This window comes from Bubalus kerabau, chromosome 20 (genome assembly GCF_029407905.1).
Source record: "Bubalus kerabau isolate K-KA32 ecotype Philippines breed swamp buffalo chromosome 20, PCC_UOA_SB_1v2, whole genome shotgun sequence".
Taxonomy (NCBI): Eukaryota; Metazoa; Chordata; class Mammalia; order Artiodactyla; family Bovidae; genus Bubalus; species Bubalus kerabau.
The window spans coordinates 60,868,123-60,896,114 of NC_073643.1; the positions used below are offsets into that span (position 1 = coordinate 60,868,123).

Below are 27,992 nucleotides of genomic sequence, written 5' to 3' on the forward strand. Positions count from 1 at the left end.
TTTTGTGATTTCCAAGAACAGACTGGTTATTGGTTTCTAATGGTGTTGAAAGACTGAGCCAGAGGAGAACTGAAACACAAGGGTCCTAGGGTCATCAGAGAGTCAGAGCTGGGGGCCTTGGGCAGAACAAGACCCCGTGGAAGGGGAGCAGCAGCCAGGCTGGCGGCAAAGAGGTGGAGACTGGAACAAGGGCACGTCTGTGGGGAGTCACCCGTGCACTTTCTGTAGGCTGTCTATAATCTTCCCTGGAGCAGAGAGACACGTAGGGAAGGGTGGTCCAGGGAGGGCTCACTCTCTTTGCGTGGTTCACGTGGGAAAGCATTGGTCATGTGGAAATCACAGCGGCTCAGCAGCAGGCCTGGGCCGGTCGGCTGTGTCTCCGGCAGTCCAGCCCACGCCCCTCCTCCTCGCCCACCAGCCTTTGGTCACGTCTTTTCCGAGTAAAGCACAATGTCTAGCAGGTCCCTGACGACGGTTAGGAAGACACAGCAGCCCCAGTGGCTGAACTTCCTGGGCTTTCCAAGTTCCAGGCCCTTCACAAGCCCCAGCAGGGTCACCCTCCAAAGAGGTGCCTGCACTGAATCCCTGTGCATGAATGTGACTCGTGTACACTCCATGATACCACGCATGAGCGTTTCGGCAGTTCACGCAAAGGCAGACTTGTTCCGGGGCCTTTCTGACTGCAGAATCTACGAAGTCAGGCACAGCCAGAGGTCAGCGGGCCCCGTGAGGTGGGCACGGGCCTCGGAGAGCGCACGACAGACGCTCGCTGTCAGTTTACTGAACTGTCACTCCTCTATCGCTGTCCTCCAGTCTGCGGGCAGGTGGAGCTGTTCCCAGCCCTTTCTGCTCCGTCGCGAGCTTCCGGTGAGTCGCGTAACGACCAGCCCTGCTGCCCCTCCAGGAGGTGAGCCTGCAGAGGGCTGCCTCTCCTCCTGCCTTGCAGTGACAGGAACACTGTCTCTCGGGAAGCCCGAAGCCGTGTTGTAGGCCTCTCAGGCTCGCCGCCGCGCGTCCAGAGACGAGCAGGGTGGGTGTTAATTCTGTTTTCCTGGGCACCAAGCAGGTCCAGGAGAAGCTGAACTCCTGGGTGCTTTCATCACACAAAACGAATACCAAGCTTTTGCACATGGACATTCATTTGACTTCAGATGCTATATTTTTTCCTTTTCAGTCAACCAAGCGATCGATGTGGAGGAGAGTCTCACTGCAGAGAATCAACGCGGAGTTGCTGAGAGCAGGGCTGGATCTGGGCTCCGTCATTCACTCGTTTCACTGCTGTCCACCGAGCCCCTGCTGTGCGCAGGAACATGTCAGGCTTGCCTTGGCAGCTGAAGGTAGAGAGATACAGTCAGCAAGTGTGATGGTTAACTTTATATGTCAACTTGACTGGCCATGGGGCACCTGGATATCTGCTCACTCAATATCCTTGGTGTGTCTGTGATGGTGCTTTGGACGAGATTACATTTAAAACACTAGACTGGGTAAAGAAGATTGCTCCCCTCAATGCGGGTGGGCCTCGCCCAATCAGTTGAAGGCTTGTGTTTAAAAAAAAATTCACTGAATAAGAGGGAGCTACACCTGCCTGACAGCCTTTCCAACTAAGATATCGGCTTTTTTTCTGCCTTTGTCCTCAAACTGAAATGTCAGCTCTTCCTGAGTCTTGAGGCTGCCAGTGTTCAGACAGAAACCACACCATCAGCTCCCCTGCTCCTCAGACCTTTGGACTTGGGCTGGAACTAAGTCACCAGCTCCCCTGGGGCTCCAGACTGCTGAGCACCTCGCAGGTCTTGGGACCCGCCCACTCCCATAACCACAGGAGCCAATTCCTTACAATCAACCTCAGCATCCCTATCTGTCTACACACACACCAACACACTCTATTATTTTCACCTTTTTGGTAACTTTTACTACAAATGGTCAACCCAGACAGGGATAAAGTGCCATGAAGAAAGCGGAACAAGACCATGGAAAAGAGAGGAGGTGGGACTTCAGCTACAGAGGTTCGGAATGCCTCTCTGAGGAGGTGGCCTTTCAGCTGACTGCACAGGAGAGCACAGCCCCTTACGCACTGTGGGAGTGAGCTGGGCCGAGGCCTTGCCCGCAGGGCAGGGCCACAGAGAGTGGGGGAAACAGGAAGAATCCCAGGGAGGCAGGCGCGGGGCGTGTTAGGGCCTCACAGACTGCAGGGAGGAGTCCGTGTTTTACTCCCAGGTGAGGGGCAGCCTCTGGAAGCTCTTAAGAAGATGTTAACCCTCTGCCTCCTTTGTGTCCCGAGTCTGCCGTGTGATCTTCAGAATGAATGTGCCTCTCTGAGCGTCAGTTTCCTGGTGGTGTTGTGAGGATCAAATGAGATAACACAAGAGAACGACTTAGCACTGTGCCTGGCGTTAAGCAGCAGCTCAGGAAGTGTCGGTTTCTCTGGCTTGCTATTCGCCGTGGGTTCCGACTGTAAATGTTGATGCTGGAACAAGCTGGGGAAGTAAAAGTGACGTGAACTTTCTGGGAACGGGGGCAAAATGTATACCAGAGACACTCATCATGTGCCGTGTACACGTGGAGAGACTGGAGCCGGTTAAATCCTGAGCAGTAAAGCCAGAGCTGTGGGTCAGACAGACTTGGGCTCAAACTCTGGCTCTTTCACCTCCCCCAGGCGAGTTTTGGCAAATCATCAAATCCTGCAAGGCTTGGTGAACTCGGGAAATGGGGACTGTGAGAATTAAAGTAGACAGCTTGTGCAGATCATAACTACCTGGCCCCCCGTCAGAGCCATCGGGGGGCACGCACAAGTGCCAAGGGTAACTTTAAAAAAGTAGAAAGTTATATACATGTGCATATAGCGATGGTTATGCTAAGGACTGTTTAAGCTGATCTACAGATTTACTTCAACTCTAATTAAAATCTCACAGGTTTGTCTATGAAACAAGCTTTATTTGGAGGATTTCTATGGAGAAATAAAGGCAAAAAAAAAAAAAAAAAAAAGGCAAGCCATGTTTCAAAAATAAGATGGAAGGACTCACCCTCCGAGATACTAATGTGAACACTTACCCTAAGACTGTGATGATTAAGAAAGTGAGAAACCGACAGAGGGACAGACAGACTGACAATGATACAGCGTAGGAGCTCAGAAACAGACCCGTGGGCCGCACAGGCGATAGACGGGGTCTGACGTGCGGTAGAAGTGGCATTGCAGGTCAGTGTGGGAGGAAAGGATCATTCAATGAACTGTGCTGGTCAACCGATTATCCAAGTGGAAGAAAAATGAAATCAACTCCTTACCTCACACCATAAAAAACTGATGATGAAGTCAGAATGTACATGTGAACGGCAAATTTTAAATCTTTGGAAGAAAACATAAAACTGTGTTGTTCAATGTAGCGTAACAACAAAACCCCAAACAACCCAATCAAAATATGGGCAGAAGGTCTAAATAGACATTTCTCCAAAGAAAATACCGGGATGGCCAACAGGCACCTGAAAAGATGCTCAAAATCACTAATCATTCAGTTCAGTTCAGTCGCTCAGTCATGTCCAACTCTCTGTGACCCCATGAATCGCAGCACGCCAGGCCTCCCTGTCCATCACCAACTCCCGGAATTCACCGAAACTCACGAGCATCAAGTCGGTGATGCCATCCAGCCATCTCATCCTCTGTCGTCCCCTTCTCCTCCTGCCCCCAATCCCTCCCAGCATCAGGGTCTTTTCCAATGAGTCAACTCTTCGCATGAGGTGGCCAAAGTACTGGAGTTTCAGCTTTAGCATCAGTCCTTCCAAAGAAATCCCAGGATCGATCTCCTTTAGGATGGACTGGTTGGACCTCCTTGCAGTCCAAGGGACTCTCAAGAGTCTTCTCCAACACTACAGTTCAAAAGCATAAATTCTTCTGCACTCAGCTTTCTTCACAGTCCAACTCTCACATCCATACATGACCACTGGAAAAACCACAGTCTTGACTAGACAGACCTCTGTTGGCAAAGTAATATCTCTGCTTTTTAATATGCTGTCTAAGTTGGTCATAACTTTCCTTCCAAGGAGTAAGCATCTTTTAATTTCATGGCTGCAATTACCATCTGCAGTGATTATGGAGCCCCCAAAAAGTAAGTCTGACACTGTTTCCATTAGAGAAATGCAAATTAAAACTACAGTGAGGTATCACTTTACACCAGTCAGAATGTCAATCATCAAAAAGTTTACAAATAATGAATGCTGGAGAGGGTGTGGAGCAAAAGGAATCCCCCTATGCAGTTGGGGGGGATGTAGATTGATACAGCCATTATAGAGAACAGTATGCAGGTTCCTGAGAAAAAAGGAAACTAAAAATAGAACTACTATATGATCCAGCAACCCCACTCCTGAGTATATATCAGGAAAAGATGAAAACTCTTCTTCAAAAAGATACATACACCAATGTTCACAGCAGCACTGTTTACAGCAGCCAAGACACGGGAGCAACCTAAGTGTCCATCAACAGGTGAGTGGGTAGAAAAGGTGTGGCCCATATATGCAATGGAATATCACTCAGTCATTAAAAGAACAAAAGCATGCCATTTGCAGCAACATGACTGACCTAGAGATTATCATTCTAAGGGAACTAAGTCAAATAAAGACAAATATCATATGGAATCGTTGATATAGAATAGAAATTAAAATTACACAAATGAATTTATTTATAAAACAGAAACAGACTCACAGACTTTAAAAACAGACTGCTGCTGCTGCTGTGCTGCTAAGTCGCTTCAGTCGTGTCCGACTAATGGTTACCAAAGGGGAAAGGTGGGGGAGAGGGGTAAATAGGGAGTTTGGGACTGACATATACACACACACTATATACAATAATCAAGAAGAACCTACTGCCAAGCACAGGGAACTCTACTGAATATTCTGTAACAACCTAAATTGGAAAAGAATTCATAACAGAATAGATACATGTCCGTGGATAACTGAATCACTGTGCTGATACCTGAAATTAACATTGGTCATCAACTACACGCCATTCAAATTAAAAAATAAAAAGACACACTATACACTTTCCACAAAAGAAAACATCGCTCATTTAAAAATATTAAATTCTTAAGCTTACCTTGATCAAAATTCACCATAAAGAAAATGAAAACACAAGTCACAAACTGGGAGAAGAGAACTGCAATAAACACCATCGACAAAGAGCAGCACCCACACCATACAGAGAACTCTTACATTCTGGTTACCATAAGAAATGAATGGGCACTTCAGAGAAGATCGTGGCTGCTCAACAAGCAAGAAAAAAGTTTGGACCTTCAGGGAAAAGCAGATTAGATCTCAGTGAGATTCCATCTATACCCGCTGGGTTGGCAGAAAGTGGATTTAATAACACTGAGCTGGAGAAGGTGTGGCCCACGGTGGGAAGTGTCAGTCGGTACAGGGACTCTGGGCAGCAACTGGAGCTATGTCGTAAGCTTGACTGTCCCTACACGGCTATTCCGCTCCTGGATGTGTCTGTCCGAGAGGCATTCCTGTAAACACATGCATCAGAAGACAGGCACACGATATTCACAGTAGCATTTATTTTTGGTGATTAAAAAAAAAAAGCTGGAAACAATGTAAATGCCCAGCAGTAAGAAAATAGATAGGTGTGCTGTGGTTTATTCACAACCGGATATTATATGGCTGTGGAAGCAGGGAACTGCAGCCACATGGCCTCCACGTGTCCTATATGCTAGTCGCTCAGTTGCCCAGCTCTCTGCGACTCCATGGACTGTAGCCCGCCAGGGTCCTCTGTCCATGGGGATTCTCCAGGCAAGAATACTGGAGTGGGTTGCCATGCCCTCCTCCAGGGGATCTTCCCGACCCAGGGATCAAACCAGGGTCTCCTGCGTTACAGGCAGATTCTTTACCGTGTACTTCAGGCCTGTACACAAGCCTCTCTGAAGTTCGCTTTTATGACTATAAAGGCACAATGGTATTTACTTTGAACTTTCTTTGGGATCTCCTAGCTCCAGCAATGATCATAGCTTATTAAAGAGTAGTCCTTTATAGTTTGCAAAGGTGTGTGGGGTGGTTTTATCTTTATCACATCCTTTAACAGTCCAATGTTTTAAAGTTATTTTGGCTTTTTTTCCCACCCCCCACACTGTGAAGCTTGTGGGACCTCAGTTTCCTGACCAGGAATTGAACCTGGGCCCTCAGCAGTGATTTTGCCAAGTCTTAACCACTGGACTGTCAGGAAGTTCCCCGAAGGTCTAATTTTTATTACTAACAATGACTTACCTGGATAGAGTACCAGCTGTGTTTATAAGCATTATGTAATCGTGGGTGGATGTGAGTTTGAGAAAAATCTGGGACACGGTCAAGGACAGGGAAGCCTGGCGTGCTGCACCACAGGGCTGCAAAGAGCTGGACACGAGTGACCGACTGAACAACCAATGAGTGAGCGAAGGAATGCTTTCGAAGCCTGAGCAGAGAAGACGTGGGGAGAGCTCATCTTACAAGGCAGCAAGCAGCCCCTAAAGCAAAGGCAGCCTGAGTCTCCCTGTTACCTTGGCACAGTCAGGGCGGCCAGGACTCTGCCCTGAATCATGATGGTGGCAGCCAGGGCCTGGCAAGGGGCCCTGCTCTTGGCAAGAAGTCCTGGCACAGCCTCTTCCTGCGGTAGCTTCTGAAAAAAGAGAGAGTTGGTGCCACCTAGCAGTAAAGAACAGGGACCACAGAGGACAGCTGGGGAAATTCTTAACACAAAACAGTTATTTTATTTGGGGTGGGGTGTGGTGTCAGGGTGGTGGTGGTAGTGAGAACGTATCATTAAAATAACATCTGCCTTTTTTAAAGTAAATTTTTATTAAGATAATTGTATGCTCACTAGCAATTGTAAGAAATAATACAGAAAGATCTTTCATACCCTTTGCCCAATTTCCCCCAATGGTAAGATCTTGCAAAACTAAGATCAATGGAATAGAAACCAGAGTCCAGAAATAAATCCATACATTTGTGGTCAATTGTTTTGTAATAAAAGTGCCAACACAAGTCAGTGGGAGAAAGAACGATTTTCAACAAATGGTGTTGGGACGACTGGATGCACGCAAAAGAATGAGGGTGGACCCCAACCTCATACCTTATACACAAACTAACCCAAAATGGGCCAAAGACCTAATCGTAAGAGGGAAAACTATAAAATTCTCGACAACATATGGGTAAATCTTCATGACCTTGGATCAAGCAATGATTTCTTATATGTAAGAAAGACAATAAAAACGTAAGCAACGCCAACAAATGAATAAATTGCATCTCATCACAGTAAAAAATGTTTGTGCTTCCAAGTACACTGTAAAGACAGTGAAAAGACAACCACGGAATGAAAGAAAGTATCTGTAAATCATATACCTGATAAGGGTCCAGCTAGGGTTATAAAGAACTCATAAGTCTATGATAAAAAGATAAATAACTCAACTTAAAAATGGACATGGTATGTGAATAGACATTTTTTCAAAGAAGATGTACAAAAAGCCAAAAGTACCTGACATGATGCTCAACATCATTAACCGTCAGGGAAATGCAGATGAAAACCACAATGAAATACCATTTCATATTCACTAAGGTGACTATAAATAAAAAAGATAGTAAGTGTAAGTGAGGACCTGGAGAAACTGAGACCTTTAACACACTGCTGGTGGGAAAATACAGGGGGAGCAGACGCTTTGGAAATCAGGGAAAATGTTACAGTTACCACTCCACAGCATTGTACTCAAGAGAAATGGAAACATATGTCACACAAAGACTTGTACAGAAACCTTCAGGGCAGCCTTACTGAGGAGCCAAAAAGTGCCAACAACCCAAGTTGCGCTAACTGGTAAAAGTTAAGTAAACAAAATGTGTGTGTGTGTGTATATCCCTAAATGGAATATTATTCAGCAATAAAAAAGAACGGAATATTAATTCATGCTATGACATGAACCTTGAAAACATTATGCTAAGAAGCCAGACACACAAAAGGCCACATGTTGTATGATTCTGTTTACATGAAATATCCAAACATGCAAATCCACAGAGACAGAAAGGAGGGTAATGGTTGCGGGGAAGGGAGTGAGAAATGGAGAATGACTGCTAACGGAGATCGATGTCTTTCAGGGATAATGAGAATGTTCTGGAATTAGTGGTAATGGAGGCACAATTTTTAAAATTGTATTACAAACCACCAAACTGTACACTTAGAGAAGAGTTAATTGTTTTTAAATGTTTATGTTTGTCTGGCTGCACGGCTCTCGGCTGCAGCGCCGGGACCTTCCAGCCTCACTGCAGTGCGCGGGGTCTTTCAGTTGCTGCCTGTGAATCCCCAGCTTCAGCACGTGGGATCCAGTTCCCTGATCAAGGGTCACACCTGGGCCCCCTGCATCGGGAACTGGCAGTCTTGGCCACTGGACCACCACGGAAGTCCCGAAAGAATGAATCTTAACGCGTGTGGATTATATCTCAATTTTTTTAAACTAGCAAAATCAATTTAAAAAAAAAGAGCGAGAATACCACAACCAGGATAACACTGATATTGGTTCAACCTACAAATCTTACTCAGATTTCCCTAATTTCCTCTGTACTTCCCCATACCCTGTGTTTCTACAAAGGATCTAGCAATTATCCAAAGAATGTACTGCTGCTGCTGTTGCTGCTAAGTCGCTTCAGTCGTGTCCGACTCTGTGCGACCCCATAGAAAGCAGCGCACAGGCTCCCCCGTCCCTGGGATTCTCCACGCAAGAACACTGGAGTGGGTTGCCATTTCCTTCTCCAATGCATGAAAGTGAAAAGTGAAAGTGAAGTCACTCAGTCATGTCCAACTCTTGGCGACCCCGTGGACTGCAGCCCACCAGGCTCCTCTCCCCATGGGATTTTCCAGGCAAGAGTACTGGAGTGGGGTGCCATTGCCTTCTCTGGAAGAATGTACATTACTGTTTAAAAGCACTAAAACCCCCACAATGATATATGACCTCATACTCAGGGTTGGAGTCACAATCCACGATTCTTATTGTAAAAATGAGGTGTTATAAACATTGCCCTTGGTATATAATTCTATAGAATTAACATCATAACATAAAAGGGTATTTTGTATTTATTTGTACTTTACTCAACATAACTTATCTGTATTTCATAGTCTTAACCGAACAACGCAAATCTCTGGGGTTCTTTCCTGGTTTTTAACCAAGAGGCGTACTTACTTCAACTGAATTAAGTAGACTTTTACAGTCTGTTTTTCCCTGTTAATGTCTCATTTTGTTTAAGAAGTTTGGATTGCTGCCTCCCAAGCCATCGGAAATATCCCTTTATACAGGGATGTGGAATCTTTCATCCAATGGATGCACCATAATTCCGTTAACCATCCCCTTATGGCTGGACGTTTAGGATGTTTCCAATTTTCTTGCGGCAAAGTGCCGCAGCGAGCAACTTAATTTTCTCTTTTGGATGATTTCCTCCGGACAAGGGGTGGAGTTACTGGTTAAAGACTTTGCGCATCTTTCCGACTTATTTCCCGACGGCGCAAGACCCACGTGGGCCCCGGTCCCCTGCGGCCCCCGACCGCGGGCTCGGCCTCCGCGGAGCCAGCCCCCGGGTCCCCGCGCCCCGCGGCCCTGCCGGCGCCCGGACTCACCTGCGCTCCCGCCCTCGGGCCAGCGCGCGTCCTCAGCTCGGCCTCGGGATGTCCTCCCGGCTCCGCGGGGGTGGCCCTGGGCGACGCCTGTCTCCCCTTCGCGTCCCTGCCCGCCCCCAGCGCCCGGCGGCGCACGCACTGGGCGCTCGACCAGTGCCCGCGGGTTTAAAGAGCGGGCCGCCGCAGCCACGCCGGCCTTCAGTCACTTCAGCCAGGTCCCCGCCGCTGAGCCGCGCCCCCGACATTGCTCGCGCGCCGGGAGCGGCCGGGCGCGGCCGGGCTGAGGCGAGCTGCAGGAGTCCGGCACGCAGCCGCTTATAGAGCGCCTCTGTACGCCGACACTGTCCGGCGCGGGGCATGAGAGACGGTCACCGCGGCCATGAGAGTGTGTGGCAGGTGTCAGGGTCGCCTCCAGCGGGCGGGGAAGGCCGGCGGGCGAGCGGCTGCCGGGAGGCGAGGACGGCGCGCCTCCCGGGGGGCTGACCAGAACAGGGGGCACTGGGAAGCGCGCGGTTGCGCGGGCCAGCGTGCCACGTTCGGCCTCACCTCCGAAACGCCCGTTTAGACTCCAGCCGGGAGTCAGTGAGGCGGGGACGACGGCACTGACAGGAGGGCGTGGGGCGTGGAGGCTGACCCGCGGCCGCGACGGGGTTAACGCCTCCCGCGGCGGCGCGGCCCGGATGTGCGCCTGCGCCGAGCGCGGAGTGCGCCTGCGCACAGCGCCGGGCGACGTGGCCGGCCGGAAGAAGCCAGTGCGGAACCGCCGCCGCCGGCCGCAGCGTCCATCCTTGGCTGCCGCTGGGCTCCCGAAGCGACATCGCCATGCTGAAGAAATTCGACAAGAAGGACGAGGAATCGGGTGAGAGGGCCGAGGCCCTAGGGGAGCCCGGACTCCCGCGCAAGCCCTCCGCGGCCTCCCCGGGAGGCCTCCTACCGGACCTCCGTCTGGACGCGAGGCCCCGGGAGGTCCCGGGGACTTGAGCGAAGGTGCAGCGCCCATCCGCGGCCGGCCCCGGAGAGCCCGAGCGGGCTCCGCTGCCCCTCACCCGGCAGCTCGGGCCGCGATTCGCTGGATGACCTTGGGCGGGTCTGCGCCTCTGGGCCTCTGCTTCCGCGCCTGTTAGGGGAGGGCGCCAGACCCGGTGGTCCTCTAGGGATTTTCTGGGGCTGCGCCCGTGCTGGGGCGCCCTAGTCGGTAGTGCCCGGATCGGTGGTTGAGAACCCTGACTCCGATTCATTTATCCAGCAAACGTATCGAGCGCCTGGTGCATGCCAGGTTGCACTGCGCCCTGACTCTGCAGCAGAGCTGGTGAGAGCTAGTGAGCAAACTAGGAATATAAGAATGGTCGCAGCGGAGTGGAGGGAACAGACGTCAGTCAGATCCTCAAGCGTGTCATTAATTACAAGTGTGACTTCTGCTATGTGCAGAAGCCCTAGACACTGGAGATGGTGGTCCCTCACGCAGTAGGGGCTCAGCTAAGTACCAGCTGCGTAAATGAATGAAAGGCATGACACTCTGAGAGGCACACGAGGACTGTACCAGGGCTGCTGGGCGACTGCGAGTTAGTGGTCTGGGGGAGTGGAGCTCCCTGGAGGAGGCTGGCTGGATCTATTGGCAGCCTGTAGGGCTTTGACTGCTGTTCAGAGGACTTGGAGCTTGAATCTCCGAGCCATCAGGAAGCCTTTCTCCATTGTCTACATCTGGGAGAGTTTTGAAATTTAGGGTCGCAACCTGTGCTCAGTCCCGTCTCTTCTCTCGTGGAAGGTGGAGGCTCCAACCCGTTCCAGCACCTGGAGAAGAGTGCGGTCCTGCAGGAGGCAAGTGTCATGTGCTCCCCTGGGTCTTCCATTGAGAATGTTCAGTCAGTGTGATCAAAACGCTAGCATATTCAGAGTGCTGGTTTGTGGGACATTAGGGGAGAAATCTGTTCGTGGAAAGATGGGGAGTTCATTATGCCGATCCTTTTCTTCGTCTTTGTCTCTCCTTCCAGTTAATTAACAAGCTCTGAGGGTTTCTCTGGAGGTCCAGTGGGTAGGGCTCTGTGCTGGCACTGCAGGGGACACTGGCTCCAGCCCTGTTTGCGGAACTAAGCTCCTGTGTGCAGGCCACGCAGTATGCCCACCCCCCAAAAAAGCCTTTACTAAGTATTCATTAGTCTCCAAGTCAGCACATCTCCAGGTAATATCTAGCGAGGATTTCAGGAGTTGTTAATAGATGAATTAAAAAAAAAAAGGGAAAACAAAGCTCCTTCCATGTGAAAATACAGTAGAACAAGTGTATTTCTTTACCCTGGGCCTTCTCAGATCTCTGATGTGCTTGAGAACAGTCATGGAAGGGAAATAAACTCAGCCAGAAGGTAAATATCCTTGGTCGCTTCTTCTCAGGCCCGTGTGTTTAACGAAACGCCCATCAATCCTCGGAAATGTGCCCACATCCTCACCAAGATCCTTTACCTCATAAACCAGGTAACAGGGTGAGGCTTGGGGGTGGGGAAAACGGTCCTGGGCTGTGTTGGGGGCAGGGGCACAGCCCCTGTGTGGTTGCAGCCAGCGGCCCATCTCTGGGTGCCCTCAGGGTCTCACTCTGAGGTGTTGCCCCTGATGCAGCCTCTGCCGGGTCTGAGGCTCCGACCTGGGCTGTCTTAGCTGGAAGAGCCTTCCGGCCTTTCTGTCCCAAGCTGAAGCTTCTTTCTGAACTGAAACAGGGGGAGCACCTGGGGACTACGGAAGCGACCGAGGCCTTCTTCGCCATGACCAAACTCTTTCAGTCCAATGACGTAAGTGCTGCCAGCCCTGCCCTCCTCCGGGGGGACAGCTCTCGGTGGTGGGAGGGCCCCCGTCAGCGGCTGCCCCTGGTCAGGCTGAGCCAGGGGTCACAGGTCTTTTCGCCTCTCCTGCCTAGCCCACCCTCCGTCGGATGTGCTACTTGACCATCAAGGAGATGTCGTGCATCGCAGAGGATGTCATCATCGTGACCAGCAGGCGAGTCCCGGGTCCCTGATGGCCGCCCCCACGTCTTCTCCCCTCTCCTCCGAGCTCCCGCCGCTCAGTCCTCGGCCACGTGTTGCCAGTGCCGTTGCCTCCTTTCCTCTCCTCTCGCCCTCTCCTTCAGTTACTCTGCCCAGCCATGGCGCCTCCAGGGTGGGCGGTTCCGCTTGTAATTCTCTGGCCTGGACTTAGGCACAAACTGTCCCTTCCCTGCTTTCTCTTGGCCCGCTGAGGCAGCCCGGAGCTTCCATGGCAACTCCAGCTCTTCCCAGGAGAGCCTGGGAAGAAGCGACAGGGATGGGGCCGGTGGGGTGCACAAAGCCCACAGGCAGACTTTCCCATGAAGGACTGCTGTGCTCAGGAAGCGTTCGGCTCAGGGGTCACGCCGTTTGGGGGGTATGCTACACACACACGTGTAGAGAACGTGGCAGACATGGCTTCCACAGCCCCAGAGCTTCCAGGGAGGTAACCCCACAGACCGGCATTAGGGGGGTGACGGCTGTGAAAGCAGGCCAGAGGACCACCAGCTTGAATCTGGGTCAGGAAAGGCCTCCTGGAACTGGGGGAGTGGAGTCCTGCAGGGCAAGGCAGGCAGAGCAGGACGAAGGTGGGGCGGGTGGAGCGCAGCTGCCAGGACCTGCGGGTAGTCTGGGGACTTCTCTGCAACCACCCAGCGGGGACGGCAGCAGGAAACCCCGCAAGGGTAGATTGCCGTCGGAGCAGAGCAGTGCCCCGGGCAGTGTGGAGTTTCATGGAGACACCTTGATGAAGGGTTAAGAGCCCAGAGCAGACACCCATTAATAATGGAGACCGGCCTGCTGACCCAGCTGGGGTGGGTGGGGCGTGGGAGCAGGCCCGGCCCCCGTGTGAGGCCCGCACCATGTCCCTGCAGCCTGACCAAGGACATGACCGGCAAGGAGGACAGCTACCGGGGCCCGGCCGTGCGTGCCCTCTGCCAGATCACCGACGTGAGTGCCGCGCTCGGGGAGGGGCGCGGGGCCCCGGGGTGCATGCCCGCTCCCCACTCCGGGCCTCACTGCCCCACACCCTGTCGCCTGCGACCCCTCAGAGCACCATGCTGCAGGCCATCGAGCGCTACATGAAGCAGGCCATCGTGGATAAGGTGCCCAGCGTCTCCAGCTCCGCTCTCGTGTCTTCACTGGTGTGTAGCCTCGGCTGGGGCCGGGGCTGGGGCTGGGGCCAGGGCTGGGGCTGCTCGGGGGACTGAGGAAACATCAAAGATCGCTTTCCCAAGGAAAACCAAAGCTGTGTGGCCCCAGTTGTGAGAGTCCCACCCCTTGCTCGGTGAAAAGTGCCCAGGGGACTCTGGGTGGATCGAGGGCCCAGTTGGCGGCCTTGACCCATGCCCTGGGGTGACAGGTTTTGGGGATTTGAGCCTGGCAGGAATTCTTCCGGGGCAGGGGAAGTGAGGGTGGGAGCCGTGCTGAGTCTGCGCCCTCTCGGAGGACCGCAACAGCAGGCGTCCTGCCCGCCCCACTCAGTGTGCCCTGTGCCCCGCAGCACCTGCTCAAGTGCAGCTTCGACGTGGTCAAGCGCTGGGTGAATGAGGCCCAGGAGGCTGCGTCCAGTGACAACATCATGGTCCAGGTAAGCCGCGAATGGGGCAGGGATGCTGAAAATACTCAGGCGCTGGCCAGCAGGATGGACTTTCACCACGGAGGTCCTGGTGGCCCCTGGCCGGAGCAGGTTTCAATCCGTTTCTCTTGGTGGGGAGACTTGGGGGTTTGAGAAAAAGAATCTAGGGCATCTCTTGCAGGGGGAGTTGGGTTACAGACTTGATGGGCTCGTGCTTAAATATGCATGTGGTTTAATAACCAGCGAGTATTGTTTTGGGTGTGCAATGCCATCTGCCTGGTGCCTGGTGAGGGTTCAGTGGGAGCTTCTGCCCTCCTGCCCAGACCTGCAGGCCCCCGTGTGGGCATCTGTTCCCTCTCCCCATGTCTTGGTGCTGGGTCTCGTTTCCAGGGCCCACCCTGGCCCCTCAAACCCTCCAGGATCACAGAAGCTTCTTCCCACATAGAAGGCCCTGAGCGCAGCCCTAGTAAGGACTCCAGAGGGCAGAGGGGTAGTCTGTGTGCCTCCCCTCCCCCTGCTGGCTTCGCAGCAGCAGCCACGCATCCTGGGGCAGGGCCAGGGGGCCGAGGGCCTGCTGTGAGGGCGCCCGTCTGTATGGCCCCTGACGACACATGTCCTCAGCCCAGGCCAGCTCCCGCTTCCTCTTTCTGGTCGGAGACACCTGGTCTCCAGTACCTCCATCTGTATGGTGCCTGGCGGGGTTGGGGGACAGAGGCCTGCAGAGTCCCAGGTGGCTAGGTGGCTTGGTGGGCGTGGCCCACACCTGGGCTCCATGCCCACTCCAGAGGTGAGGAGCAGGCAGCATGGCCTCAGGCCTCACTCGCCCTGCTCTGCAACACCCCCAGTACCACGCGCTGGGGCTCCTGTACCACGTGCGGAAAAACGACCGCCTGGCCGTCAGCAAGATGATCAGCAAGTTCACGCGGCACGGCCTCAAGTCGCCCTTCGCCTACTGCATGATGATCCGCGTGGCCAGCCGGCAGCTGGAGGACGAGGACGGCAGGTAGAGGCACCACGCCCCGCCGCTCGCCCCCCGAGCCCTCGCCGACCCCCGGGCGGCCCCCCAGCGTCCTCCTGCCGCCTGTCGTTGCAGCCGTGACAGCCCGCTGTTCGACTTCATCGAGAGCTGCCTGCGCAATAAGCACGAGATGGTGGTGTACGAGGCCGCCTCGGCCATTGTCAACCTGCCCGGGTGCAGCGCCAAGGAGCTGGCCCCAGCTGTCTCAGGTGCCCAGGCCCCGCCCCCCTGCCATCTCAGGTGCCCAGGTGCCCAAGCACCCCCCGCCCGCCCTGTGCAGCTGGGTTTCCCAGGGGCGAGGCCCTGCCTGGGGGTGGGCAGGTGTGCTCTCCTCGATTGGGGTGGCCGTGCCAGTTGGGGAATAGCTGAGTGGGGGATTTGGGTCTGAACAGTCTCTGAGCCCTGATCCCCGAACTGTGCCCCGTGCCCTGTCCCTGCCCCTCCCGGGGCCCCTGGGTTTCCTGGCTGCCACGCAGGGGGCAGCCCTTCACCAGCGTCTGTCCCCCACAGTGCTCCAGCTCTTCTGCAGCTCCCCCAAGGCCGCCCTCCGTTATGCCGCCGTCCGCACCCTCAACAAGGTGAGTTCGCAGTGGACAGAGGGGCCGGCCTTCCGACAGGGCTGGGGGAGGGGGCCTGGGCCCAGGAGACCTGTCTCCTGGTCCCTCACAGCAGGAGGTGCAGCCCTGGCTGGTCTCTGTGCCCCAGGTGCTGGCGTGAGCCCACCTGAAGGCCCGCAGAATGGCAGGAGGCCTTCTGTGGCCCGTCCGTGTCCTCATCTCTTTGCTCCCGGACAGGTGGCCATGAAGCACCCATCCGCAGTGACGGCCTGTAACCTGGACCTGGAGAACCTGGTGACGGACGCGAACCGCAGCATCGCCACTCTGGCCATCACCACCCTGCTCAAGACGGGCAGCGAGGGCAGCATTGACCGCCTCATGAAGCAGATCTCCTCCTTCATGTCCGAGATCACAGACGAATTCAAGGTCCACAGTCTGCACCTGGGGCGGGGCGGGCCAGGGGCTGCCGTGGGGCCTCGCTATGGCGCTGTGCGAGGTGCTGCTCCCGGCCTTTGTCAGCGAGGCTGGGAGCTTCCAGACCGGCCCGTCAAGCCCTTTGTTGTCTCCCGTGAGCACTGTGTCCTGTGCTGGGCAGAGCCAGAGAGGGGAGCAGAGCAGTGCGCATGCCGGCCTGCCCTCGGAGCTCGCTTTCTGGGACGGGACTGTGGGAGCTGACTCCAGTGTGGACGGGATCGTTCCACACGCTGTTGCAGCGAGGAAACCCTCAGGGCAGCAGTTCCCGGGGGAGCCGCCCGGGAGGACCTGGGAAGGGCCAGCGAGTGCGTGTGCACTTGCCCTGAGCTCTGAGTAGACGAGCAGACGGGGGGGACCCACAGTGTGGATCGGGGCCTTGGACCGCGGTGCTCGCCACCCTGCTCGGGGGCTCGGAGGTCCCCTTGGCCCGGCCCCGCCTGAGGAGGGGCTCTCCTCCTGAGGAGGGGCTCTCCTGGCCCCGGGGACTGAAGGACCGCCCGCGGGGCTGGGCCGCGCTCACGCCGGTCTCTGGCACAGGTCGTGGTGGTGCAGGCCATCAGCGCGCTGTGTCAGAAGTACCCCCGCAAGCACGCCGTGCTCATGAGCTTCCTGTTCTCCATGCTGCGGGAAGAGGTAAGAGCGGGCGGCTTGGCCGCGGGCTCCGGCAGGCGGGCCTGGATCCGCCCGTCAGCTGGCTGGCTTCTGGCGCCCGCAGCCCTTTCGGCCCCTCGAGCGCAGGCAGCGCAGACACAGCCCAGCCGCTGTGGTTACAGTCGTAAACGACGACGTGCCACCCTGGCCATACAGACTCAGCGGACGCCCTGAGGCGATGCTTGAGCAGAAGGTGGCTGACGGTCTGTCTCGTGTCATCTGGTATAGAAATATTCTAGCCATTGCAATTTTTCATAGAAAAAATTTTCCCACAAAAATCGGTCCTTGGTGCCGAAAAGGTTGGAGACCGCTGTCATAAAATACACACGACACAGAATTCATCGAGGGCTTCCCATGTAACTCAGCTGGTAAAGAATCCACCTGCTATGCAGGAGACCCTGGTTTGATTCCTGGGTCGGGAAGATCCACTGGAGAAGGGAAAGGATGCCCACTCCAGTATTCTGGCCTGGAGAATTCCATGGACTCTATAGTCCATGGGGTCACAAAGACCTAGCGACTTTCAGACTAGAATTTATCACCTTAACTGTACATGTATATCGTTTAGTATTGTTAAATACCTTCACACAGGAGTGCACTTAATTTCCAGAACTTTCTCGTCCTGCAAAACTGAACTCTGTTCCCATTTAACAATAACCCCCTACTCTCTACTCCTCCAGCCTCTACACCGTCCATTCTTCCTTTATCTCAAAGGTGGTAAGAAAATCAAATCCCAGAGGTTTCTATTAAAGCATCTGCAGTTAGTCCGGAACAGCCCCGGCGAGCATTCGGCCTGAGCCTTTAGTTTTTACACAAAACGGAGGTAGCGGCAGGGGAGCCAGGCCCTGGCCTGCGGGCTCCGGCTGGGCCGCTGGGCCAGGCTGCAGCTGGGCTCTGCAGAGCCCCTGGTGCTCAGCCTCCTGTCGCCCTGGCCCGCAGGGCGGCTTCGAGTACAAGCGGGCCATCGTGGACTGCATCATCAGCATTATCGAGGAGAACGCAGAGAGCAAGGAGACGGGGCTGTCCCACCTATGCGAGTTCATCGAGGACTGCGAGTTCACCGTGCTGGCCACGCGCATCCTGCACCTGCTGGGCCAGGAGGGGCCCAGGACCAGCAACCCCTCCAAATACATCCGATTCATCTACAACCGCGTGGTGCTGGAGCACGCCGAGGTCCGCGCAGGTGCGTCGGAGCAGGCTGCGCCGGGGGCGCGGGCACCGGGCCTGAGGGCGGCCAGGGGCGCGGGCGGCACCCGGCGACCGTTCCGACCGCAGGCTCACCTCAGCTGCCTCTCTGTTTCACTGTGTGTGGTCGTTTACCTTTCTCCTTTTCCACCTTTCTCCTTCCTTTCTTCTTGGTATCTAGGTTTTTCTTTTTAATGATAGCTTTCTTGATTTATAATTCACACAGCATACTCTGTTCAATGAGTGTGCACTTGCATGCGCAGCCATCCGATCCTTCGTTTTACTTACTGCTGTTTCCCTCTCATGCCTGCTCTGAATAGACGGTCCCCAAGCAGTTCTTGGTTATCAGTTGTAGCTCATTCTCTCTCTCATTTGCGGTCAGGTGAGGCTTCGCTGCCCCTGAGGCCGTTAGGATACAGAGATTGAGGGCATCCCTCGTGGCCCCTTGGTGGTCAGAGCTGAGAAGGGCTGCTGGGCCCAAGGACAGGGCCGCCTCCCCGGGAGAAGCCAGGCCTGGAGGCTGCTTGTCGTGGGGTGTGGGGTTGGGCCTGCGGCTCGGGGCCGCTCGGCTCCGGCCGGCCCGCTCCGAGCCCTGGCCTGAGCCGAGTTTGCCTTGTGCACGCAGGCGCTGTGAGTGCTCTGGCCAAGTTTGGGGCGCAGAACGAAGAGATGCTGCCCAGTATCCTGGTGCTGCTGAAGAGGTGTGTGTGGCGTCCCCTCGGCCGGCGGCTGCTCCCCGTCTCTGTAGCTGGAAAGGGGGAGACAAGATGCACGACTATTGATGGTAGAAAACAATGGGAACAGAAAACTGTGAAACACGGTGCTGTGCAGAAGCCCCTTCCCTAGGTGTTAACTTGAGGTGTTTTCTGTTTTAAAAAACAGCTTTATTGAGATATAACTTACAATCCACACAGTGTCCCCATCTTAAATGCATAATACAGTGGATTTGTTACATTCCGAGTTGTTTAACCATTACCGCCATCTAAGTTAAGAACTTTTCTCTTGACCGCACTGTACGGCTTCTGGAATCTTAGCTCCCTGACCAGGGATCGAACCTGGGCCCTCTGCAGTGGAAACGCAGAGTCCCAGCCACTCGACCACCTGGGAATTCTCAAAAAGACTTCTACCACCCCAGAGAAACCGTGTACCAGCGAGTAGTCGAGCCCTGCCCCAGCCCTGCCCGCCCCTTGCTCGCCATCTGGCTCTGGATTTGCCTGTCCTGACTTGCGTGCAGCCGCAGGCCTTCAGCGTGTCGCCTCTCACGAGCCTGGCTCCTTCACGGGGTTTCCAGGGTTCACTTGTGTTGTCACACGTGCCAGCAGTTCATGCCACTCTTGCATGGCATGAAGAGCCCTCGTTTGTTTATCTGGTCATCAGTCGGTAGGCATTTGGGCCATTTCCGGTTCGCGGCTGGCGTGGCTCGAGCTGCTGTGAACATTTGTGCACAAGTCTTTATGTGACTTGCTTTCAGTTCTCTGGGGTGTGCACCCAGGAGTGGAATTGCGGACTCATGTTCAAGTCCTTTTTGACGAGTGCTGCCGGATACAGGCTCGTGGCTCCCTCCCTGGGTGGGCTCTGGGAGAGGGTCCCAGGAGAGTGAATACCAGCCCCCCTGTGCCTCTGATATCCGGGCACCGCGTCTGGTGATTGGGGTGGAAGCGCCCTGCCACCTCTGCCCGCCCCCTGCTGGGGCCCTGTAGCGCCCCCGGCCCCCTACGGGCCCCCGTCAGGAGCTCCCTGTGTTCTGGCCACAGGTGTGTGATGGATGACGACAACGAGGTCAGGGACCGGGCCACCTTCTACCTCAACGTGCTGGAGCAGAAGCAGAAGGCCCTCAATGCAGGCTACATCCTGAACGGTGAGTCCTCCCCACCCGACAACTCCCCTAGCCCCTTCCCTGAGCTGCGGCCTTCCCGGGCGGCGTGCCCTCCGCTGGACTCCCCTGGCAACTGCAGGGCATCACTGTCATCTCAGGAGGCCTGGGGCCCCAAGGGTAGGAATAGCCCAGAGAGCTGAATCGCTCGCCAGTCATACGAACCTCCTCGAGCTGAGCAGCGCGCCCCCCCCCCCCCGTGCCCAAGCCCCTGTCCTGTGTCCATTCGCTCCTCGCAGCAGTCCTGCCAAGGAGGGTGTCCTGAGAAGCGGGGGCTCGGCGCCTTGCTGGTTTCCTCGGGGTCCTGCAGCCTTGACCCCCGGCCCCGTCTCGCTCCCGCCCCCAGGTCTGGCCGTGTCCATCCCGGGTCTGGAGCGGGCACTGCAGCAGTACACTCTGGAGCCGTCGGAGAAGCCCTTCGACCTCAAGTCCGTGCCCCTGGCCACCGCGCCCGTGGCGGAGCAGAGGACAGGTGAGCCGTGCCTGTGTCCTCCAGAGGCCCTCGGGCCCAGGCCCCCTCTGGAGGCTCTGCCTGGCCCACAAGGCCCCCGCAGCTGCCCAGGGTGGACGGGGCCGTGCTGGGCGCAGGGAGTTCCCCGCCCGCCTCTGCCCCGGGAGAGGAGGCCGCCTGCACACAGACACTCGCGCGGCCGCCCGTGTCCACACTCCACACGGGGAGGTGGAGAGCACACTTGTGAGCGACAGCGCTGCGGTCGACGCGCCCTGGCCGTCTCTGAGCTGTGGCTCACCACGTGTGCTTGTTCCTGCAGAAAGCACCCCGGTCACCGCCGCCAAGCAGCCCGAGAAGGTGGCCGCCACCCGGCAGGAGATCTTCCAGGGTGAGTGAGGGGGCTCGCAGGGCTCACAGGCCGCAGCTGGGGCGGCGGCTCTTCCCCCAGGAACCGAGATCGGGTCTCCCCTGCGAGCTGGCTCTGAGAGTGTTTAGACAGCGTACTTGACCCTCAGGTGGAGGTTGTTGCATCCATTTGGTATCTGAGAATTTGGATGTTCAGAGAGACACGGTGATTTGCCCCAGTTTGCACAACACCAAGGGGAGGGCGGCAAGAATTACAGTCCAGCTCCAGCTGGCTCAGAGCCGCCTGGGCCTTGTTCTGAGTGCTGCAGGCCCTGGGCCCAGTCGGTTCGGGACGTCTGGCGCTGCTCAGTGGAGTTGAGCGCACGACACAGTCCTGTGTCTCGGGCTCCAAATGTGCTCCGCCCACCTTGTCTGGCAGGGTTTGGTGAGGATTCTGTCTGTCCCTCTGCTCCTACGTTTCTCAGGGGAGAGGCTGTGTGTCTAGTTGGCAGACCACGTTGTCCACTAGATTCCTGCCTTCAAGGCCCAGCAACGGCCTCCCGTCTTGGGTGACGCCAGCCGACTCCCTGACTCGTCTCCTCTCCTGTCGTTCCGCATACTGTCCGCGGCTTCTGTCTTCTCTGTTTTCTGTCCGTCACTGCACTGGTGCCTGCCTTCCTTATAGTGGGATTCATTTTAAGTCCACCTTTTCCTTTCCACTCCCGAACCTGTCTTCCACCAACACGCCGTCTCAGATGTGGCTGAACCGGGACCCTGAGCTGGCTGGCGTCGCTCTCCCCGCAGGCTTTCCCTGTGTGTCCCTTCCCTCTTGCTGCCGGCAGAGATAAGCATGAACTTAGTGGTTTCACTCAACGCTGCTCCACCCCTTGTCCTGAGGTCTGAGTTCAGCCTCTTTATGGGGGGAAAGAGCAGAAGAATGATCCCGCCTGCCTTCTCCATCTGTCCCCGAAATCCTACTAAGTCTAGGGCAGAGGATCACACTGCCTTGGGTAGAGTTCTTTTCCACGTGGAGGTCAGTGTAACCAGGAAGACGAGTGACGGGTCTTGACTAGTGGTCCTCAGACATCCGTGTGCGTCAGAGTCACGAGGGAAAGCTTATTCAGGATGCAGGACGGGGGAGTCTCTGACGGGCAGGTCTGGGGAGGCCTGAGGGTCTGCACTGTCGCCGTGCCCGCACCCCCAGGTGCTTCCAGCGCGATGACTCCGGAGCACAGCTCGGGGAGCAGGGCCAGCTGCCCGGTTCTCCCAGGCGCCCCAGGGCCGGAAGCTGGCCTGCACCAGACGCCTGCTGGCCACTCTGAGCTGGGCGTTCTGTAACACTCTGAATCTGCCCACTCTCCTTTGGGGCCACTTGTCCCAACAGCCACGTGTCTGAGAGCAGTCTGTCCTCCTGCCTGGTTCCGTGGCCAGCAGAGTTCGCTTCCTCTTTGTCTTTCCCCGTCTCCCTCTCTGAGCACCCTTGCTGAGCTTCTAAGCTTGAGGGAGTCTCTGGATGGGATGAGGCCAGGCCATGGGCCTGATGTCCATCGGTTGGTCTGGCGTCCTGTGTGGGACAGCGGGGAGGGCGTACTTGGGTGTGTTGGGGAACCGGGAGTGAAGGGCCTGCGGCCTGAAAACTGATCAGAGGCCCCGCTGAGCCGCTGGGTGAATGCGCAGCCTGTGGGTTTCAGAGCAGCTGGCGGCTGTGCCCGAGTTCCAGGGGCTGGGGCCCCTCTTCAAGTCCTCGCCTGAGCCCGTGGCCCTCACTGAGTCGGAGACGGAGTACGTCATCCGCTGCACGAAGCACACCTTCACTGACCACATGGTCTTCCAGGTGAGCGGGGAGGGCCTCCTGTGGGGTCCTGGCACCCCCACGCCGAGTGGCTGGAGCCTGGTACGATGCCGGGTCTGCCTCCAACTGCTGTGTGTAGACTCCTTGATTCAGGGCCTCTGTGGCTCCCGCGTGCCCACATGGAGACGGGGGATCTGGGCAGGGGGCCTGAGTCAGGACTCAGGGTGGCCCTGGGGTGAGAGGCAGGGCTCCCGACGCCCCCTCTGCCGCTCGGGGGGGCTCCACCCCCCGGCTCAGCATCTCAGCCCCTCTGCTCCCGGGTCCAGTTTGACTGCACGAACACACTCAACGACCAGACCCTGGAGAACGTCACGGTGCAGATGGAGCCCACGGAGGCCTATGAGGTGCTGTGTTACGTGCCTGCCCGGAGCCTGCCCTACAACCAGCCTGGGACCTGCTACACGCTGGTGGCCCTGCCCAAGGAAGACCCCACGGCGGGTGAGGCCCCCGGCCTCCTGGGAGCCCCTGGGTCGGGGTGGGGAGGGCAGCCTGTGCGCCAGCTGTTCGTCTCCGGTTAGAGCTTCAGCTCCTTGAGGTCGGTCCAGAGAGGAAGGCCAGCCCGCCCTGGGGCTTTGCACACAGCAGCTCATTTCCTCCTCACACACCCTTCGGGGCAGCACTGCTCTCTGTCTTAGAGGGTGACCGAGATGGGGTAAACAGCTTGCCTGAATTCACCAGGCTGAGAGGCTGAGCCCAGGTCCTCAGGCAGGACTCTGTCTTGGCTGTGAAGGAGCCAGAGAGAGGCACACACATGACCGTCCAAGTCCACTCCTCCCAGAGAGGCAGGGGCTTTCCCAGGCCTGGGTGGCACGTGGACGTGGCCAGCCTGAAGTGTCTGTGCCCCCCGGCTCCTCTTTCCTCATGAGGGCAGCTCCTCAGGCTGCGACCGGGCGCTCCTGCCTCCCCACGCCAGGCTGGCACGGGCCGCTGGTGCAGCCGAGGCCTGGAGGGCAGGCCGTGGCCGCCCGCCCGCCCACCCGCAGAGGCCCCCTGACGGCGCGCCTTCCCTCCCGCAGTGGCCTGCACGTTCAGCTGCGTGATGAAGTTCACCGTCAAAGACTGCGACCCCACCACCGGGGAGGCGGACGACGAGGGCTACGAGGACGAGTATGTGGTAAGCGCCGGTGGGGCCCGCTCACGGCCAGTCTGCACGCGTGTGCGCTGGCTTCAGTTTAGACGTCACAAAAGAGCTCTTGTTTTTAACTTAAAAAATACATGTTCAAGTGTCAGAAGAAAACCTGGGAAATACAAAAACAAGTACACACGACAGGGAAGCGTTAACCGTAGTCTTGGGAATGGCTGGGGGGAGGGAAGTTGTATCTTTGAGGTCATTACATACATTACAGATCTCGTTGGGTTCACTTAGAACCAGGGTGTAATTTCCCGTCAGTACAAATACTTCATAAACACAAGTCTTAATGACTTTAAAATACTCCCTTCTATTGACATATCCTAATTCACCTGACTTTGTATTCGTTAACATTGGGCATTTGTGATTCCAGATTCTCACGGTTTTTCAGTGCTACATTAAACACCCCTTTCAGTATAAATTCATACCTGTGTTTCAGATCTGACTTCTTTAGAAGTAGAATAATTAAAAAAAAATTTTTTTTAACAATTTTTTTCTACGAGTAGGATAATTGGGTCAAAGACTCAGGACGATTTTCAGGCTTTTTGGTTCATGGTGTCAGTTGCTTTCTGGAGAAGCGGGTGCCCTCAGTCCAGTTTGTATCTGCTGGCGACCTTCTGGTGCAACGAGATGCTCCTTCCGGCTCCAGCTCACGGGGCTAGCATGGAGCCGAGGGTAGGCTCATTCTCGATTTGCCCAGGGCGCTGTGGCTCCATGCCATCTGAGTGCAGACCCTGAAAGGCAGCCTGGGATGGAGACTGCCAGAGCCCTCGTGGCCAGAGGGGCAGTCACTGGAGCACACCCAATGGGCACTTGTGTCCTCCCGGGTCCAGGCCTGAGCCAGCAGTGAGCTAAGCCAAGGCCAGGAGGGCTGGGTATGAGGCCCGGCTTCTGCCGTAGGGGCTGCATCCTACCTGTGAACGCCCTCCCTGTGCGCGGGAGCAGGGGCTCAGCGGAGAGCTGCTGGCGAATGAGCGGGAGCCTTTCCTCACAGTCGGTCCAGGGTGTGCGTCCAGAGCGGGCCCGGCTGACTCTTGGGGGGCAGCCTCTGAGCACTCCTCGCCCCTGCCCCATCCAGTCAGGCACTGGCGGCTTCAGAGGGTGCGCTCTCACAGCCGACACCCCAAGAGGAGGACGGTGGGCCCTCCACACCTGTGGGTTCTGCCTCCATGGATCCAACCAACAGATGGAAAATAGAGTGGGTTCCAGAAAATCCGCAAAAGCAAAACTTGAGCTTATCACACAAGGCGACAATTTACATAGCGTTTGCACTGTATTTACAGCTGTTTCCGTAACATTTACATCATATCAGTTATTATAAATAATCGAGAGGTGACGCAGAGTATAAGGAAAACGTGTAGCTTAAATGCAAATACGGCACCCCCCTATCGTCCCCCAGCTGGAGGATCTGGAAGTCACGATAGCGGATCACATCCAGAAGGTCATGAAGCTGAACTTCGAGGCAGCCTGGGACGAGGTGGGGGATGAGTTCCAGAAGGAGGAGACGTTCACCTTGTCCACCATCAAGACACTCGAGGGTAAATGCTGGGGGTGCCGGTTCTGGTTTGCCTGCCTTTCAAGACCCTGGGCCACTGTTGAAGTGTTCCTCCCCCCCGCATCCCCACCCCCATCCCCCGAAGATCCAGGGCCAAGTCTGGAGCACACAGTTCAGATACATAAAATAATAAAAACGTCAGACACTCAGTCGCATCTGATGCTTTGCAACCCCATGAACGATACAGTCCACGGGATTCTCCAGACCAGAATACTGGAGTGGGGAGCCTTTCCCTTCTCCAGGGGATCTTCCCAACCCAGGGATCGAACCCAGGTCTCCCACCCTGCAGGCGGATTCTTTACCAGCTGAGCCACAAGGGAAAGTTCAGATGCTGCTTCATTAAAAGCTGCGCACGGTGGGATTTGGGGCTGGGGGAGTGGTGACGGCGCAAAGTGGAGATGAGGTAAGTGGGTTAATAACTCTAGAACCTCTCCCTGCAGAGGCTGTGGGCAATATCGTCAAGTTCTTAGGAATGCACCCTTGTGAGCGGTCTGACAAAGTGCCGGACAACAAGAACATGCACACGCTGCTCCTGGCCGGTAAGTGGCATTTGTCGGGGGAAGGGCCTGGGTGCCACTGGGGAACCCAGGGATCCAGAGCTCGCGGCGCTGAACGTCACAAGGTATAAGAAGGCCAGCTAGAGCCGCCTTCCCCCAGCGCCTGCTGCCTGTCAGTGTCCCTGCCCACGGGCAGCCAGCGAGCTACTGCACAGCACTCCAGGCACCTGCCTGTGATCCTAAGGGCGTGAGAGCGAGAGTGCACGCTGCCCCGTGCAGAGTCAGACGGCCATATGCAGGTGGCGGACACGCTGCTCTGCGCCTGGGTATTCACTTCACAGTGCATCTTGGAGAGTGTCCTCTTTTTCTTTTTTTAATAACATGAAATTTACCAGTGTAATGATTTTTACATCACTTCAGCGGCATTAAGCACATTCCCGGTGTTTTGCATCTATCACCATCATCCACCTCCAGAACTTCCCGTCATCCCAGACGTCTTCCCAGACTGAGCTCCACTGTTTCTTGTAGCTGACTGTTTCACAGAACCGGTACATGTACTGCTGAACGCCAAGACTGTTCTAGTGTTCTGCTGTTACAAACTGTGCTGTAGGGAATAATCCCATACATACGTGTCTACTTAGGCACTTTATTTTGGATGTGTGCACTCTGGGTATTTGTAGGGTGAGTCTCTCAAGGCTTTACCAGGTCAAAGTGCATTTTTCATCTCGGTAAATATTTCCAGTTGCCTTCCATAGGAATCGTATGCCTTCTCTCCCACACTTCCAACCAAGCAGTGTGTTCCCAACCTGTGTGGTCTCTGCAGGCGTGTTAATGGTGTCTCGCGTGGCTTCACTCTGTGTATCTCGTGTACTGAACAGCGCTCAGCATCTCCTCAAATGCAAAGCGCCATATGAAACAGCGTATGGATTTTATTTATATCATGTATATTTTTCCACTGAGTTGGTTATTCGTTTCTAATAGGAATGGGATTTTTAAGCACTTCTGGAAATTTTCAAACTTACACACACACAACCCCCAGGCACTCCTCCTCCAGCTGTAGCAACAAGCATCTCTACCCAGACGCGTTCTCCACCCCCAGATTATTTTAGAGCAAACTCCATACGTAGACATTTCGTATGTAAATGTTTCTGATCGTTGGTTCTCCAAAAGCTAATGAGCCAATGCGCTTACTGCGCCTGAAACAGTGAACGAAGGGAAGTGCTTTTTTCTGAGTGTTTATAAACAGGGTTAGGAGGTGGCTCTGCCCCAGTGCCCTGCTCACAGCTGGCTGCCCCCAAGCTCACAGTGAGGCAGCCCGTCCCCTGGGTTTTGCAGACACCTGCACCGCGATTTTGCCACGGTGGGGCTGTCCCTCGGGCTGTGAGCTTCGATGCGGTTGGGATGTGTGAGAGCCTCGGTGATGTCGCACAGAACCATACACATCCAGTAGTTTTGGGCTTGGCAGCAGCGAGACGTGCAGACTGATCTCCGCGAGGTCGCTGATGACGCTGCAGCTCAGAGAGGTGCAGTGACGTGCCCAGCGCCTCGCACAGCTCCCGTCTCACCCCAGAGTTGCCTCTGCCAGCTGTGGCAGGCCGCCCTCAGCCCAGCCCTGCGGCCCCCTTCAGCCTTGCGCGCCTGCCTTCTCTCCTCCCTTGCAGGCGTGTTCCGGGGCGGCCATGACATCCTGGTGCGCTCCCGGCTGCTGCTTTTGGACACAGTCACTATGCAGGTGACAGCCAGAAGTTCGGAGGAGCTGCCGGTGGACATCGTCTTGGCGTCTGTGGGCTAGGAGGCCAGCTTGCGTCGGACCACGTCCTCCCCTTTCCCCGAACACTATGCAGGAGTCGCGCCTTCCTCCTGAACCCAGTGGAAGCTCCTTTCCAAGCCTGTGTATTGAAAAGCAATTAGGAATCACTGAGGGTTTTTTGTTTTCTTAAATTGACCCCCTGCCCCAAACCCCCCTGCTGACAGTGACTCTTTAAACAGGGCTTGATTGTAGCGCATCCTAGAACTTGCTGCCTTGCCTGCCAGGGAAGGGGCATTGCAAATAAAGTGCTTGCACCACCTGAGTTTCTCCCCTTTGGAACCATCATCTTATCCCTACAAATAAATCAGCACGTATTTATTGAATGACTGCTACTTCTGCAGACTCGTGCTTAGGTGTCCGGCTTCCCTGCCACCCGGAGCCCTTTGCCACTGTACCTACAAGGA

The 27,992-nt window shown here is 55.5% G+C and overlaps 1 protein-coding gene and 1 long non-coding RNA gene across 3 annotated transcripts; one reads left to right on the top strand and one right to left on the bottom strand.

Annotated features, from left to right (window-relative positions):
- On the bottom strand, positions 1-10,273 carry LOC129634818 (uncharacterized). Its single transcript, XR_008705921.1, has 2 exons — positions 9,611-10,273; positions 1-1,331 (listed from the first exon to the last, which is right to left on the bottom strand). It is a non-coding gene; the product is annotated as an uncharacterized LOC129634818 (long non-coding RNA).
- COPG1 (COPI coat complex subunit gamma 1) lies at positions 10,223-27,918 on the top strand. 2 transcript variants are annotated; one of them, XM_055557135.1, is made up of 24 exons: positions 10,223-10,469; positions 11,376-11,428; positions 11,996-12,076; positions 12,316-12,387; positions 12,513-12,592; positions 13,491-13,566; positions 13,668-13,760; positions 14,120-14,206; positions 15,040-15,197; positions 15,288-15,421; positions 15,723-15,790; positions 16,007-16,195; positions 16,781-16,876; positions 17,831-18,074; positions 18,702-18,777; positions 19,831-19,934; positions 20,296-20,421; positions 20,720-20,788; positions 22,437-22,579; positions 22,864-23,035; positions 23,614-23,711; positions 25,126-25,264; positions 25,722-25,820; positions 27,440-27,918. In XM_055557135.1, the coding sequence occupies exons 1-24, from the start codon at positions 10,433-10,435 to the stop codon at positions 27,568-27,570; spliced, it is 2,625 nt and encodes an 874-aa protein (XP_055413110.1). In that variant the 5' UTR covers positions 10,223-10,432; the 3' UTR covers positions 27,571-27,918. The 2 variants fall into 2 exon arrangements, with proteins under 2 accessions (XP_055413110.1, XP_055413111.1); XM_055557136.1 differs by lacking the exon at positions 27,440-27,918 and adding an exon at positions 26,199-26,511.
- The last annotated feature ends 74 nt before the right edge of the window (positions 27,919-27,992 follow it).